Source organism: Chaetodon trifascialis, chromosome 23, assembly GCF_039877785.1.
Source record: "Chaetodon trifascialis isolate fChaTrf1 chromosome 23, fChaTrf1.hap1, whole genome shotgun sequence".
Taxonomy (NCBI): Eukaryota; Metazoa; Chordata; class Actinopteri; order Chaetodontiformes; family Chaetodontidae; genus Chaetodon; species Chaetodon trifascialis.
In genome coordinates, this window is record NC_092078.1 from 11,615,475 (window position 1) to 11,632,675 (window position 17,201).

Consider the following 17,201-nt stretch of genomic DNA (forward strand, 5'->3'; position numbering starts at 1 on the left):
CCTTGGAGCGTCCTCTGAAATCTGACATTTTTCACTTGGTTAAATAATGATGCAATAACAAGGACAGCAAAGGGCCGTGTGCGCTTCAGTTGCTATGACCTGCGCGTGACCTACAAATATGGAAACCATTAAAGAAAAATGGATGACACCTCGAGCACATTGTTCCAATCCCCTTTGAGAAACACAGGAATTCACTGAATCTTTTGTACGCATGCAATTAGGGTTTCAGCAAAACACTTCTCAAGCAATTGTTCATTTCCTGACGAAGCTTCGTCCCGGGCTGAAACATACTGCTTTTCGTGATTATTATTGCTTTCACATGAACTCCTCACTTAAAAAATGAAAAGAAAAAACCTGGCTTGGACCTTTTCCACCTATCATTGCTGATCATCCTAATCGCTGTCAATATTATAATGGGCTCAAACAAAAATTTGCATAATTTTCAAGCCTGTGGTTAAACTGTGCATCATCCTTTTCAAAGGCACAAAAAAATTACTTTTGTGGATGTAACAATGTGTCAATAAAATCTGTACAAATTGCAACAACACACAGCCACTGAAGTCCCAACACTAAAACTTAAGTTACACATGCACGCACATTTCAGTTAATGCAAATTGACCCTGATTTTGGCTGTAAAAGCAGCACCAAAAAACTAAATATATGTGCACATATTTTACTTAGACATGCTCAAATCCTAAAAAAGATTTACAAAGATACACATCAATAGCCTTTGAAATTATTTCTGAACATCATCTCACAAGCGCTAAATTTTATCAACCTTTATTTGATTCTATATTGGAGAGTTCTTACGCAACGCGCCTCTCTGTCCAGTGCTTGCCGTGGTGCTGGGAGTGCTGACAGCTCTTTCAAGCAGCCACACTTCAACACATCAACTGGGCTTTGTCCTGCAGCACCCACATTCAGAGAGAGGAAACAATCCATCAGCCTGCCACAGTGCTGCTCTGCAATCAAGCATTCCTCACCCATATGCTTCTGTAATCAGCTGAGAGACGCTTAGAAGATGCAACCAAACTGCGAAACGGGAGGCGGAGGGAAAGATGATGACATTTATCCATCAGAATGTGTGAAGTTAGATGAGTATATCATAAACAGATCATCATTTCATTTGGCTGACTTTAGGACTCTTTATGACCACAGCATGAACAGGAAAAGACAAGGAAGTGAATGAGAGACACCCTGAACAAGAGCAGCGAAGACAGAGTGGAAAAAGAGCACATGCAGTGACTCATTTGAGCCACAGACACTTCCATTTCATCTGCATTTTCTCTCTTTAAGCCTCACTCCTTTTCAGACTGTCACTCCATCAAGTCGTCTTTTCTCTTTCCATCCCTCTTGTATAAAACTTACTGGATAGCGTTTCAGCTCGGCCTGTCGAAACCCATTGAGCAGATTGCACATCTATATGGAAAAGGCGCACTCACACGGCCGCCATCCTGCACGTTTTTTCCCAAAACCACTGGCATATCAAATACAGAGCGCTCACTCGTAGGTCAACAAGGAAATATGGCCCACGGGACACATATTATGGTTTTTCACCAAAGCCTCAAGATAAACACGATTCAAAAAAATACCCATCCTTCCCTCCAAATTTCCCCTCAGACTCCTGCCCAACGGTGAAGAGGAGCTTTACAGCTTCTCTTCGCCATGGAAAGAAAGCAGGACAGTAGGCTGCAGTAGCAGCGTAATGCCAAGTCTGAAGAGACTCAAGAGTCCAAGAAGTGCTACCACAAGATACTGGCGAAAGAAACAGCTGACATCACTGCTCTGTGTGGAACCAGAGCCGAAACAGGAGAGGCATCCTCGCCAACTGAAGAGGCGGACCAGTGGTGCCAATTGAATGCTGTGCTGAGAGCTGTGGGGAGAAATTATGAATCTGTCTAAGAGGTATTAGCTCTAAGTAGCGGCATGGCACACTTATCAAATTACTTACATCCTCTGTGTAATATCGGACCTGTCAGTGGTGTTTAAATACCAGTATTTTATCATCAGTCTGTCAGGAAGTCCACCGCTTTCGTCTTGGCCAAAATATCTCAACCATTTGGATTGGATTGCCGCAAAATTTAATATAGACATTCATGTTCCCCAGAGGATGAATCCGACTGAGTTTTGAGATTGTGGCGCTGCCTTTCTCGTCAATAAGTGCAATTCCACCGGGCACGGAGTCTAATTTGATGTATCAATCGGCACAGATTAGATCGAGCCAGACAGGAAGTCAGACACAGGAACAGTGAAGAGAAGCGGGCAAATTTTCAAAATAAAACACCCTGTGCAGACTCCCAATCATGTATAAACAATAAATGCAATTAAAACAGACAAAAAAGTAATCATTTAACTACAAAGCCTACAAAAACTGAGCAAGAATCAGGCAGGCAAAACACTCTGCTTCCGAAAGGCACTCGATGGGGCTTGCAGTCAAGTGGAGGGTGGAACAAAAACGCATTGTGCCATCACGGACACGGGCCGACCTGGTAAGACTCTGAACACGGTAAACGTTATAGCCTACTTGCTAAAGCATGCTGAAGTTGGGATTTAGCATCTCTGTCCTTTAGTGCAGCCTCACAGAGTCGCTAGTGTTGTGTATGGGTGGTAGTCGAGCAAGAAAAAAGGAGTGAACCCAAAAGAGCAGACTTGACACAAAAAAGGCTGAGCAAAAACCATCAAGGTGATTTCTTTAACAAAAGAAGGCAACCAAAAATCCACCAGTTCAAAATCCAAAACCAAAAGTGATACTCAAAAAACCACACACTAACCACCATCGGGGAAAACCAAGACCAGGAATACTCACTGCAGTCCCGGGGAACAAGAAAACCACACAAGGGGATGATCCCACACAGACAGAGGAAAGACACAGACTTAAATAGACCAGGGAACTAAACACACTCAGGTGGACACAGTCACAATCACAAAGGTGGAAACATACAGGAAGTACAGAAAACTAAGACACACGAGGGAAGGTTACCAAAATAAAACAGGAACTAAGGCTACCAAAATAAAACAGGATCCTAACAGCTAGCATGGATGTGGACTTTTCATCTTGTTACATTAACAACAGATTACATGACTACTTGTTTGTGAAAGGGGTCGCCTGTAGAAATGGAATATCATGCAGCTCTGCAGTTCCCTCAGTTTTTCAGTTCATTCTCGTGGTTTTCCAGCCTGCAACTTTACTGTTTTGTTTCACCCTCATGACTCTCGTAGTGTTGTTTTTGGCTGCAGCTGCCGGCTGTTTTCAGCAGGAAAAGCTCTTAAAACACACTGTATGCTACCTGCACAGCAATAAACAAAGTCAGTGACTAGCTGTTGAACATCATGGTACACAGAGAAGCTAAAGAGCCACATGTTTCAATTTTGTGTTCACAGCTTGCCTCTGCTGCACCCAACTGAACAAAGCATCAGTTAAATCAGTAGATGCAGGCATAAAACTACTGTTCAGTGACCAGTTTTAGGATGTGGCCTACATGAAGGTCGAGGGCGGCATCTTAAATTCTTTCTCCTCGCCTTAAAGTCTGTGGGTAGTGATTGCACGGGGAAGTGTCAAATTATCTATGATATGGAGTTACAGGATTTGTGCAATGATGATAGGTTGCCGCTCACCATGGAAGCCTGTATCTATGCAGTCTGAGAGTATTGTGGGTAATGTGTTTGTGTGCATAAGAGTGAGCATTAAAGGGACAGAGAACGAGAAGAAGAATGAGAAAGAGATGAGGAACTGTGTGATATATAGACTGCACATGTTTGCATGCCAGGTAATGCATCATTCCCTTAAATACACTTTGAGAAAAGTCCGTTTATATTTCAAAACTCACACCCCGGCCTACGTTCTTTTATAGCACTGTAGAAATGTGGAAATCTCATCAAGTTTCTCTTTCACAGTTTACAAAACAAAGTCACCACGTGCACGCTCTTGAAAACAAATCCTCCTGAGTCCTCCTTTAAGGTTATAGCATCAAGTCAAAGCCTGCCCAGGTGATGGAGAGGGAGAGGAAACATTTGGATGCTTGACTGAGGAGTAACCACACAGGAAGAGAGCTGCAATGGATCAGCGCACCCCCATCCCATCCCGCTCCCACATAAAAACCCCTCTACCCTGTTTTCTCAGAGGCTTTTGGGCTTACAGCTGTCTAAATATGCTACTGTAGTGAACTCCCTACCAGTGAGGTGTTATACAGGCAGCGGCTGCTCAGGCAGTAAAACCGAACAGCAGGAGAGGAGCCATAATAATGCCCAACCTTACTTCTTTCCATCTTGACCCCTAATTGAAAACTATTTTCCAAGGGCTGGATTCTCTTCCTTGTATGTTTTTTATTTCAAAGTAGATAGAAAAGGCTCCGCTGCACAGATCTTCTAATGTATGTGTAGATACACTTTCTCAGAGACCTCAGAATGAAATTTGAGTGACAGCGTTGTCATGACAGAAAGAGAAAGCCACCACAGACTTTTCAACACCTGAAATATCTTCTGTTGCAGCTCAAGAGCAGCATCTTGTGTGTGAGAGACAAAACTACAAGTGCTCTTCTCGAAAGCCCTTCAACAGGTTGTAAAGACACATTCTTTAACTTGAAAATGATGATTATGTTGGGTGTACTATTCATTATTCATCAGCATCCAAAGTGTCAGTGAGCAAAAGATCAAACACATCTTGAATCTGACCTCTGACCTTTACAGAGAGGTCAGAGCCAAGGAAAGAGAGAGATGAGACATTTCTTAGCAAGAGGGACCAATAAGATGTTCATTAGTAATTGCAGGAGTAGGGTTTCTATAAAAACTCTTGAGAAAGAAGAACAATTCTCCGAGCTCCAACGGTCAGTTTCAATTCCATGCAGCCCCGTAAAAGACCCTTGGACACACATACACACCATGGGAGGCGTAATAGAAGGACAAACACTGACGAGACTTGTCTGGAGTGCTTGGGGTGGTCTAAGCTCTCTCAAGTGTGGCAGAGGTTTACATAAACCCATAGCTTCTGGCATCAGATGCATGAATAATCCCCCCCTCCCGCCCATAGACTGAGCTGACATACGCATACATCACACATATGTACACATTTTAAATCATTAGCAGATACTCTGCTTTGCCGACGTCATCAAATTCTCGCAAACATAGATGTGAGGACGTACACAAACAGGATGAGAAAGGAAAAGCGGCCAGCGGGGTCCGCGTGTGAGCGCTGGTGTATTTGAGTGTGCCAGACAGGAGCCGCAGCCTGAGCTCATCTAGGAGGGCTTCACTCTGCGCCCTCTAATTGCTGTCTGTTGCAGCGTGCCGCCATGCAATTGGGGGCGAAACAGCGCCAGGCCTTAAAACCTCACCCTCATCCCTCGCAACCTCCCCCCCCCCCCCCCCCCTTCATCTGCGGCAGTCCAGTGAGAGATGGAGCAGAGGAGAAGCTCCTCTGCCGCGCTTCATCCCCTATCATTATCCCAGTGAGGTCATTCAGAAAAACTGATTGTGAGAAACGTTGCTCATTTGCTCGCGGTTCAACCTGTAAAACCCAAGGCGCCACAAATCATAACCTAACAGCATACACCACATTCTTCACTTTGAGGAAATAAAACTCTGCTTAATATCGCAGGGGTCAGTTGGACTGAGCTGAAAAAAGATGTTTTCCTTTTTTCCCCTTCCTAATTCTGTTCCAATATTTTTTCATTTCTAACTGAATGGAGATGAGCTCTCGCTGCTTTCTGTGCAATACTAATGATTTCTTCAGTGATCAAGTGATTGATGGCTTTATATCGTTACCACAGACATTCACTTTTGGCTCCGTGGTGATGCAAAGATTAATACCATAAATCATAGACGGACTATCTTTACAGACACATTGCAGAACAACACAATACAGACTTTTCATCAGGGGACAATGTAACCCGAATAGTTGTCTTTAGTCAACTAACACCCTGGCTCCCAGCCTGAGGCCTCCAGACAATGTTTTCATCGCGGGACCTTCATCCTGCGCTGAGAGCCGATAAATCTGGAAGCTTCGATGCTCCACTGGGTGACCATTCATTGTCGGGATTCTGAAAAAAACAGCAGGGGAAAAGGAGTCCAGGAAGTTTGCATGCATGTTGTGGGAGGATGCACATCCCCTAAAGCGCCAGATGCTGCTCCATACTGAACTGAGTGGGGCGTTTCTTTTGTTATTTCTTATGTAAAAAGTCCATTTCTATATCTACCTCTGACTTCTGAATAGATCTCAATTTTGTGCTGTTTTCAAGAAAGTATATTTTAGTATAGTTTTACTGGTTCATAAAGCTGATCACGGGAAAAACAAAATAAACATGCATTAAAATTGCTTTGGCATCACACTGCTTTTACTGCACTGAACATCAGCTTGTCCAAATTCAATGTCCGATGCATCCATCTGGGAAACATCATTGGAATTAATAGCATGTTGCTGGATGAATAAGAAAAGGCACGGTTTGTGGAGGCCTCTGTGGTTTCTACACTCACGTTCTAATCAGAGAACGGGCCGTGCCCACAATCAGCCCAAAGAGCATTCGTAAACCTCATGCATCAGTACTCGTGGGTGAGACCAATTACGCCACAACCACACTAGAGCTGCTCAATGGAGAGAGTAACGCGCAAGATCTGTGGAAGACCACGGGGCCATGTCATCTTTGCTTACATAAGATGTTTCTGGTGGGAAAAAGACTTATAATACAGGCATATTTTCGATGAGGAGACACTGAATACAGTAACACATCATGTGCAGTATTCATCTGTCCTGCTCAGAACTGTGCTACTGTACAGGTCATCAGTACACCATTTACCCTTAACCTTTCCTTTGGACGCTTCGTTTGGCAGAGGTCTGTGTACTTTGGATACGTTAGCACAGCTGTAGTTTTGCAACCAAAGCACACAAACTCAAGCTAATTAGCACAAAATCAGATCTAAAATAACTTTCGAAGGCCTTCATCTGCTCTTGTGGTAAAGCCAACTAATATTTGCTAACCTGCCAGGTTTGCAAAATAAGAGAGGTTTAGTCAAACTGGCTCCCTGGCTGCACCAAAAAAAAAAAAAAATGTGCATGCATGTGTACTGTGCGTGTGTGCATGTGTCCTTTCAATTAACAGACAAAGGCACAATTTACAGGCACACTCCTCTGCTTTATGCCCTGCAGAGGATTAGAGTGTACACATGTGCATGTATGGGTGGGTGTAAGCACATCACTGAGACTGCATGGGACATTCAAATGAATCTTTACCTACAATGTAAAGAGATCATTAAATTATGCTAATTTGAAGTCAAAGACTTACTCCTGTGTTGCATAAAGGTTTGGTGTAAGTGTTCCTTCTTGTGTTGCAAGCACTGTTCACTTTTGAGCTTGGAAGAGTGTCAGGGTCATTATTCAATTTTGTGGTTTGTGAACAGATTACTTTCTCTCCCAGGGCTCCCTTACAGCAAAAAACTGCCTGTGTGTGTGTGTGCGTGCGTGTGTGTGTGTGTGTGTGTGTGTGTGGCCTGCTGTAGGTCTCCACACATACACTATCACGGTCTTGATTTTCTCATGTTTACGCTGACACAAGCTTACACCAGTTTGCAGTGATGCACCAGAGCGAGACCACCATGTTCTCACTGTGAAGATCAAAACCTTCTTTCAATACGCTGTCAGTCCCGCGCAACCAGAGATGTCGACTTAAGCACCGGCCTGTAAAGGACCGTAAGATCCAACTAACAGACAGACAAGCTCTGCTGCTTTATGAGTTTAAATTACAGTTTTGGACACAAAGCTTTTGCTGTCATCCAAAATGACTTACACTGAGCTGAAGGACACTGTTGTTGATTATAATGCTGCAAAAGCTAAAAACTAGCCTTCTTCTTAACTTCTTCATTTTGTCCTATGAGGCAAATTTTGTCGTAGCATATGACTTCTTGAGTTAAGGCCAAAAATGTGTTTTGTGTGGTCACAGTGACCTTTGCACTGGTTGAACTTAAATATCTTTTGCATGTTTAGGCCTGTAGCTTATTGCTCATACCATCCTGCACTCACTCCTCTCACATGCTCACTCATCATGTCTTTGCTGTCAATGTCTGGAGCTGTCAATTGAGACATCAGCTGTTCTCATCAGCTGGTCACATCTGTCCAATAGGACAACGACACACCTTCATTGTGAGCCCTGCTGCTGCCTTTTTAAATATGATTCTCTCTCTGCCCCCTGTCTCTCCCTCCACCTCCCAATCACCGCCAGTCCTCGCAGATTCTTCAGCTTCATCATTTCATCATCCTAATCAGCCTATGAGGGGTTTATCTTGCTGCTGCTCAGGGCAATGCCCCTTGATTACAAAATCTGTGGTGGAATGTCCCTGGTCTAATAAGGCATTTTTTGAGCTACAGTGGTATTCATGTCCCTCAGAAAAAAGCACCTGACCTTTAAATTGCCACCCCGCCCCGTAAACCACTCAGCTGTAGACACAGAAAGCCAAATCTACAGAGAGCAAAACAGGAAAGGGCTTTCCAGGTTGGAAAACTGGGATACAGTATGTGTTGGGTTTGTTCTGCCACTGCACGGTACATGCCCAACCAGAACCACACAGAGCCATTAGCACCCACATTAAAGACAGGGGTCCGTTTTGGGTTGCACCTTACTCACTGCTTAACCTAAACTCTGCTACGCATGGGTGGCAGGGATCCTTCAGCAGCAGGCTATTACTGCTGTAACTCAGGATAAGATTGTTGCTTACACTGGATATTGGCTACATACTGCAGGCTGCCTGAGCCAAGGGCCCACTATGAACACCTCGTACAGAAGCTTACATTGGAGTGCTACTGAAGTCATTTAAGTTAACAACTGCCACCCTTCAGATTTCAGGCTTATTTCAAGACAACAACCATAAGGTGTCCTAGACTCGTTTTTATTTCAAAGCAGCATCTCTGTTGACTTTTTAGAAGCAGCTGTAAAATCCAAGAATTTGGGTGGGGGAGCATGCAGAGCAAGAACTTGTTAGGTTGAGATGTTATTGTTTGGCTGCAATATTTATTTTCTCTTATTACCCTCTTATTCAACCAGTATGAAACCACATTCATGGCAAAGGCTTTGAATGATCTTGCCCACGTGCCCATGTGCAGAACCAACAAAATCAAATAAAATAAGAGGCTTAACGGTAACAATCGCCGCCACTTGGAGGCAATTAGTACATGCAGTGCCAAAACCCAGAGCTAAGACATCCAAAAATTCCTGGATGAAACCTTTTGGCATCAACATGTCCCCATTGTACAAGTGTGTCTTTGTTTGTGCCTGCGCACGCCTGTGTGAATGCAGAATACAAACATCTGCAACAGGGAGTGCGACCTGAAATGTAAACAATTAGAAATCAATCACTCGCCCCGAAAATGTGTGCGTGCCTTCACACGCCGAGGAGGAGCAGCGGGTGAGGAGAGAAGCGTGTGAGGACGATGACGGGAAGGGGGGGGGCAGGGATTTACCCATTAATCAAAGACATAGTTTTGGATGTTGTGGATGTGCAAGGTGACATGTGATAGTGTTGACTGTTAAAGCAGCAGAAATCATATGCACATGGATTCCCGTATTGCACAACGCAGCACATGCACGTCAGCATGCAAATACAAACAACTGAGGGATTATATGAGGGTAAGAGTCTCTGCAGATGGGAGTGTTCGTGCAACGGTAGCCAGCAACAGACACACTACTGGCGGCTTGTATTCACACACACCCACATTTGTTATGTGGGTGCTGTGGTGAAGTCTTGTCCCTGGTGGTATTACCTCAGCAACACTACTCCAGCACCCACAGTGGATTGGTGTGAGACCACATCAAGCAGGGGGGAGATATTCGATGTGGCACTGTGAAGGCCAAGGCTTTACTGAACACATATGTTGATGGAACAAACACAGGGGTGAGAGAAAGATTCCCAGTCCAAAGCCACGTGGCTTTACACCACATTCACCAGCACTCAGCACTTTCTTCAAGAGCGCTGGGACCAAGCCTCCAAACAGCGCTCACATGTGCCAAACACCCGTCAGCCAGCCAAAGCGCACAAGTCAGGAAGGCAAATGTCTCCTAATTCACTGCTCGTCTGTTCAGTCCTTTCTTTTCCTTGTTTTAAAAGCACATTGGACATAGCTCCTAGCGCCAAAGAAGTGTTGTCCTGGACTGTCTCGCGAACAAATTTCAGCAGAGTCAAGGTATCATTCAGATAGCTGGCTATGCAAAAACAAACACTGGCATTCACGGCTAACTGGCTTCACAAAAGCAGTTATTAAGTTGCTGTTTGGAGCCGAGGTTTTCCAATCCAACCACGGCACGAGCAGCTTCACATGGAGACAGTGTTTCTAATAAACAACTGAGTAAACAGCATGCAACGTGGACAGATTTCTCTAAAGAAAACAAGTCTGACAGTCAATGACTATGAGCAAAAACAATGAATTCACGAGATAGGGATGAGACATGTCATGCTTTTTATTGACGGTGGGTAGAGAAGAGTGGGAGCTGTGTGAAAATGCAAAGGACAGTGTATCAGTGAATGCTCCTCTGCTCCAGTATGTCTTTAGTCCTTCTGCATGGAATGTATTCATGACATTAAGTCAATGAAAAGACCACCCTGTTAATTTCTGCACAGTGTTTTTCACTTGGCAAATTCTTAGTATCTGAGCACTGAAGTTCAAAAGGGAGAAGGATGACACAAAGGAAAGGAACGAGTTAAAGTGGAAGTTCAACATTTTGGGTACTATGCTTATTCGTTTTCTTGCTTTCTTGAAAAACTAGCCTAGCTCGTAACAAAATTCGCCAAACCAGCACCTCTGGAGCTCACAAATTAACACATTATACATGGAAAAACCAAAGCATAAAAAGGATGGTTCTCCTTTTTACACAGCGTTATGTGCCAGACTATTTCTTGGCCTGGAGCAGGAACTTCCTGGAGTCTGCACTGGTTGCCTGGCTACTGGTCCCAGCCAATGGATTGACATCAATCTTCTCATCTCAATCTCGGTGTGTGTTCCAAAATGTCGAGCTATTCTTTTAAATGCACTCTGTTTTGTTTTGTTTTTTGTTGGTCTTGAGGCCTCATAAATGTATTGATTGCATTTCCTTCCTCATAAATCATTTTCACACCTAATTATTTTGGAAGAGTTCAAAACCCACATGGTTCACATCCATATCCTTTCCTTGCTAGCGGCCCATAAACTACCCATGTTAGCAGTCGTCGTCTGCCTTGCCTTTGTTGGCCCATTGCTATATTTCTAACCATGTTAAACCAACAAACTTTAAATCTCTGAATACTATGGGCAGGACTGTATGTGCGTGCATGCGCATCCTTGTGCATGTGCATGACCTACTAACAGAACTAGGACCCACTCTTTAAGACTTTGCTCAACAGCACCACTAGTGGTCAAAAATTCCACAGGATACCTTTAAGGCTATAAAGTTTATATGTACTGGCTAAAAGTAAGCCAACTTCACGCCATTAAAAGCTCTGAAATCCCCCAAAGTTTTAACTTGAAGTGGTATTAACACCAGGGGGCACAGCCCATAGAGGAAAAAAAACTTGAGCCTAAACATCCTCTCTGCTGGCCAAAACTAACATGCCCATCCTTTTAATGAAGACAAATGAAGTGTTTAATTGTGCAAGACTGTTGCCCTTTCCACCTGGCGCTGCATGGAAAACACAGCTGCCAAGGCAGCATGCAGCTGAGCGATGGGCCTCTCGCTCAACAAGCCGCTGCTGCCTCGGCCACTGAGCGCTCCCCCTGCTTGCCACCCCAACTGGCCCTTGGCCCCACTCGCCCAACCTCAATTACTCCAAACCCTGACACCCTGCCAAAAGGCAGAACCGTCTCTGCATTTATTCACCCTGAAGGTTTTTTTAAAAAGGAAAAAAATGCCCCTAACTGTTACTGCCTGAGGTGCAATTGAGCATGTAAAAACATTAAGGCCCGGATTGCTTGGCATGTGATGAAGTGAGAGAGGCAGAGGGCAGAGAGGAAGAGACATCTAACAAAACATGGAGCAGAAAGATGAGAGGGAGAAAAGGTGAGAAAATCAAACAAAGCAAATGGACGTAACCATGAAACATGTGAAGACAAGCAAGGTGGAAGTGTCCTCACACCGGGCCTCAAGTCACCGCTGCAAAGCCGAGCTCTAATGACTGTCATTACCAAACACTGTCACAACCCATAATATCCTGGCCATTATTGGTATGGACAACACAACATGCGACCAACAGCAGCAATCTTCTAAGGGGCATAAGGTGGTTTACAGAGGAAAGGAACTACTTATAAGTACTATTTTTCATCAAAGCAGCACTAATTATTTAATTTAATGTCATTTTTACATTAAACTGATCAAATGACATATCTGTAATGCACATGGCTTTGCTCATAATGACATTCAGAGATTCATTTTCCAACCACCAGACTTTTTATTAGCCTTTTTTAGCTTATTGTTTTGGTTTTCTGGCCCACAAATTCATCTTTCATTAACCTAGATCCCAGCAGGCAACTCTGTCAAACCCACTGAACACTACCCGCCCTGCACCGAACCAAGAAGCAGATCAGGTTAGCAATTAGCCGGGGAACACAGTGGAACATTTAGCTGCTAAGAGCGAGATATTTCTCTCAAGAGACAGTGGAGATCACTGAATGTTGCACTCAGGTGGGAAGAAACATGGGTCCAAATACATTTTTATATTGAATGTGAAAATGGCAGCTGTTTGCTGACATGTGAGTGATAAAAGGTTAATTCAGTGCCTGACTATGACCATGACAGATGTGTTTTCAGCTTGTTTTGCTGCCCTCTAGTGGCTAAACCTTCAGTTAATGCAGCTTTAAACTGAATCTGACATCACAGTTCGGCTTTGTGTAATTGTGTATGATTTGCTATCATGACAAAGTCAAAAGAGGAACGTGTTTTTATTAACAGACTGACGAGTCTGAAAAGTTTCATGTATGCCATGAACACATAAGTGTGTGAAAAGCAAAATGAATAAATGATATAGATTACATGCAGTGACTGAGGCCAGTGCTGCTTGTGGGAAACTTCACGATCACACAATAGAATAGAAACTGAACTGAGACATGTATACACACACACACACACACACACACACACACACACACACACACACACACACACACACACACACACACACACACACACACACACACACTCATCCGGTAAATGAAGGATCACCTTTCGGTAACCCACTTTAAAGTTATCTGTTGACAGGACGATCATGTTTGCCGTCTAGACTGCAGCCAGCTGAGGAGAAAATGGCTGTTTCTCCCTCTTCTATCGCAACTCTCGATTTCATGTTCTGACAATTGTTAGAAGTTTGCAACACTTGTTCTCATGTCCTCGTTTTCTCTCTTCTCTTTCTCCATCAATCAGGCCGAGGTTGAGTAGCAGCTGCCACCTGCGCGTCGCCTTCGGAACAGAAACTTCTCAACAGATTGGGTTTCAAACTGCACTCTAACCTTTAAAGTTTCACCTTTACAGCAACAGTCACTGACAGATTAGTTATCTCCCTGCAGCTAAATAAATGTGACAATTGAACAAAACCTAACAAAGAGTTCGTCACCATTAAAACATGTTTTGCAGCTTTTGAGTTCGTTGCTGCTCTCAAAGCTGCAGCACATCAAACTAATGCTGGAAAAATTCATTCATGGCCAAACAATGAGTGGGCATAGTCGGAGTGAGATTTATGACCGGCTTTTCTGTTTATCTTCACAGTCTTACTCATTCAGTCATGTTACAGAGGGGGAAAAAAGACTTTCTCAGACGCAGCAGCCAACATTTCAGCCATCAGACCCCCCACACACACTGATTCAGGAACTTCTCATCCCAATAAACTTACTTAATATTTGTTTATGAGCGCTGACATTGTTGAAGCTCTACAGTACATGTTTGCCATCACATAATAAATATGGGTTAATTTCCAAAGGTATGTTGGGCCTTAGCTGTTTAAGACAGCTCTATTCCGTCGAAGTAGCTCTTGCTAAGGCTGCCAGGAAAAACACTTTCCTTCAGAGAGAACAATTCATCTGTAGTCCCCTTGAGGGATAGGGTAAAGGGTGCTGGGGAGGTCAGTCTTATTGCCCACCAACTGACCCTGGCACATACTCATGAAAGTTAAACAAGAGAAAGGGAATACACTTTGGAGTCTGAGATCCGCCTCCTGGGTTGCTTGCTAATTAAGCTGCGTTTGTCTTGGCTTGGAATCAAGCTTAATATTGAACCAAGATCCAACATAGAACAGCACTACAGGCGCACGGAGACCGAAATCGACCGAGTGCTGAACGGAATCACCAGTGTGGCTCCTGGGAGTCTGCAGGCTCCCCATCTGAAGACATGTTAGCATCATACATGTAGCAAAGGATGGCCTTCCCATTCAAGACACCACTTTTTAACCTGTCCTGCCATTCAAATGTATGTGAAATAAACCTCGCACTGGTTACATCCAGTTTCTGACCCTGAACAGCCTATAAAAATCATTTTAGCATAAACACTGGAAGCAGGGGCAAGTAGCCAGCCCGCCTCTCTCCAAAATTCAAGCCTCCTCTGAAGCTCATTAATTCAAAGTTCAACATTTTGGAAAATATGCTCATTCACCTCCGGACAGAGAGCTATATGAGAAGAACCATTCCATCACATAATCATATTTAATACAAGGATACAACCAGTAGCCAATTAGCCTACCTTAGCACAAGGAAGGTAACAAAGTCTGTCTACCTAATGTTTGCTAATCAACATGTTATATACTATTTAATTAAAAACTGATTTTTAAAGACAACAATTAATATATATATATATATATATATATATATATATATATATATATATATATATATATATATATATATATATATATATATATATATAGTGTCAATATGTGATTTTGACAGATTTTATCTGCTTCCAGTCTTTATGCTAAGCTAAGCTAACTGTCTTCTTGCTCAAGCTTCATATTTAGCACATAACCATGACAGAGGTATCACTCTCCTCATCCAACTCTTGGACAGAAGGCAGATTTGAGCTGTTCATTTAGTTTAGAGTAAAGGGGAATGAGAAGTTCGATTAGTACCAAGGCACCTTATTTGCGCCAATGTGTTGAAAAGCCACTGATACTTGGATGACATGAATGCAATATGGGGGACTGCACATATAAATGCAGTTTGTGTGATGTCTGGTTTGAAAATCACTCTCTGTTACAAATTCAAAAAATTTGCTTGAGGTCAGTGCATCATAAATCACACTGCTGCTTGGCTACAACATGAAATCCAAATGCCGCAAAGATAGCCGTTTGTGGTTTCTGACTACAGCACTGTGAGCATGTACCACTGCCTTTACACTCTTAACTTCAAACAGATTTTTTAAATGGGGTTTCCATTAATTCTGCAGTTGGGATATAAAAGAGCATGTAAAAAGCAAAGATAGACCAAAATAGGTCACTTTAAGATACTGGGTCGGGCACAGTTGACATGAATATTACACTTTAAAATAATCTCTGAAAGAGAGTGTGTCCAGAATGATCTCTGCTCCCCTCTTAAACCTGAAAATGACCTCTGCCCGCCACTCATTTGTAAGTCAACCCTGCACACATGAATGTTCAAATAAGCCCTCATGATCCTGTGTGATGGCAAGTTCAAGCAGATCATCTGTTACAAAAGACACGTCAGTGCGTTGATCAGCGTTCAAAGGCTGTAGAGGGCTGCGGAATATTCTAGATGTTAAGGTCAAAGGGTCATTTAGTCAAGCATGGAGGCTTGTGAAAGCTGCGTCAGGAGGACTTTTCACCTTTCACCTGACAGAGGAGGTCATATGTGTAGGTAAATACACATAAACCAGACCAAACAGAGTACAGTCTGGTCAATTACATAATGTCCTCACAGCAAATACAAGCATTGACCTCTAGATAGCACTCCTGTTAGTGATAATACCATTAGAAAACCTTTGATCAATTTTTCTAGACGCCTCTCAAATTGCGCCAGAGCTAATCGCATCACAAAGGAATGATGAAATAGGCGAGCCGCACACCGATTTCTGTGACAACAGCAGCTCAACCCTTCCTCCCACTTAATTAGATAAAACATCTGAGCGAGAGACCGGCTTAAGAAAACTGCTACGGCCAGGACTCATGTCTCATCAAAGGTGATGACAGAGTGGGAGTAATGTGATGCAAAAAAAAGCCACCCCACCCTCGAACGTGTGTGAACGAGTGTGAAGTGTGTGTGTTTGCATGACTGCCCTGTTTCACATCAATCCAGGTCAGGCCGCCCTCCACTCCCATTGTCCCATGATCATCATTCAAGTGGATTCATTACTGAGGTGGAATATGGCTGATTTTTCACTCCTGTGGTGTGGTGTGTTACATCAACACACTGCAAGAGATTTATTGGCTGATTTAGTGCTATCTGACATTTCAATTTATTTGTTTTCTCAATTGTAAAGAGATAAAAAAAAATCGGAGGTTTATGTTTGAAATTAAAACGCAGTGTTTTCCAATCAGGCACTTACAGGGTCTTCTGGTTTTTGGCCGACATCGTGGAGAGGCTCTTCTGGAAGGTGGTCTCTTCGAATCAGAGTGAACTCCCTGATGAACACTGCGTCCCCATCGTTGGCCCACACTGCAACCTGAAAAACAGAGATCCCATCAGAGGTGTCTCGCAGGTCAAAGCACCGCCATTGGATAAACGCTGTACGTTCACACTTGGACAATGCAGTTCATCTCAGGGAAGCAAGAAAAAGCATGGCGCCATGTTTGAAATCATGTTATATCAATCTGAGTTTGAACCATTAGATTTTTTAATTCATTGACATATTGTGGATCAAGGGCATACCTTTAAAGAGACCTTGAAAGATGTCCCTTTTTTACTGAATTACAGTAATTACATGTATTTCAGCATCTTGCAAGCATTTGACGAGCACCTGAATGAATTATACTGCTAGGCAGACAATTTCTACTATTCCCATTCCTTCAAAAATGTTGGCAAATATGTACATTTCATAAATCTGGGAATTACAATGCTGTGTGATTGAAATAGGAATAATTACACAGAGCTGAAGTGGCAAATTGGATGATTACATGGGAAGGGAAGTGTTTCAAACATACAACACCAAACCATGTTTTACACTTAACACGAGCCCAGTGATGCAACAAGTGCTTTGTTATTCACATGACCAGACCATGCTGTTCCACCACTCTACCCTGTGGAGCAATGGTGACGG

The 17,201-nt window shown here is 43.2% G+C and overlaps 1 protein-coding gene across 1 annotated transcript in view; it reads right to left on the reverse strand.

Annotated features, from left to right (window-relative positions):
- LOC139351657 (ADAMTS-like protein 1) overlaps window positions 1-17,201 on the reverse strand; it is a 76,426-nt gene that overhangs the window by 27,469 nt on the left and 31,756 nt on the right. The window contains exon 2 of the mRNA XM_070993643.1: window positions 16,491-16,607. Coding sequence (XP_070849744.1) covers window positions 16,491-16,607 — 117 coding nt within the window. The remainder of the gene's footprint in view (window positions 1-16,490; window positions 16,608-17,201) is intronic.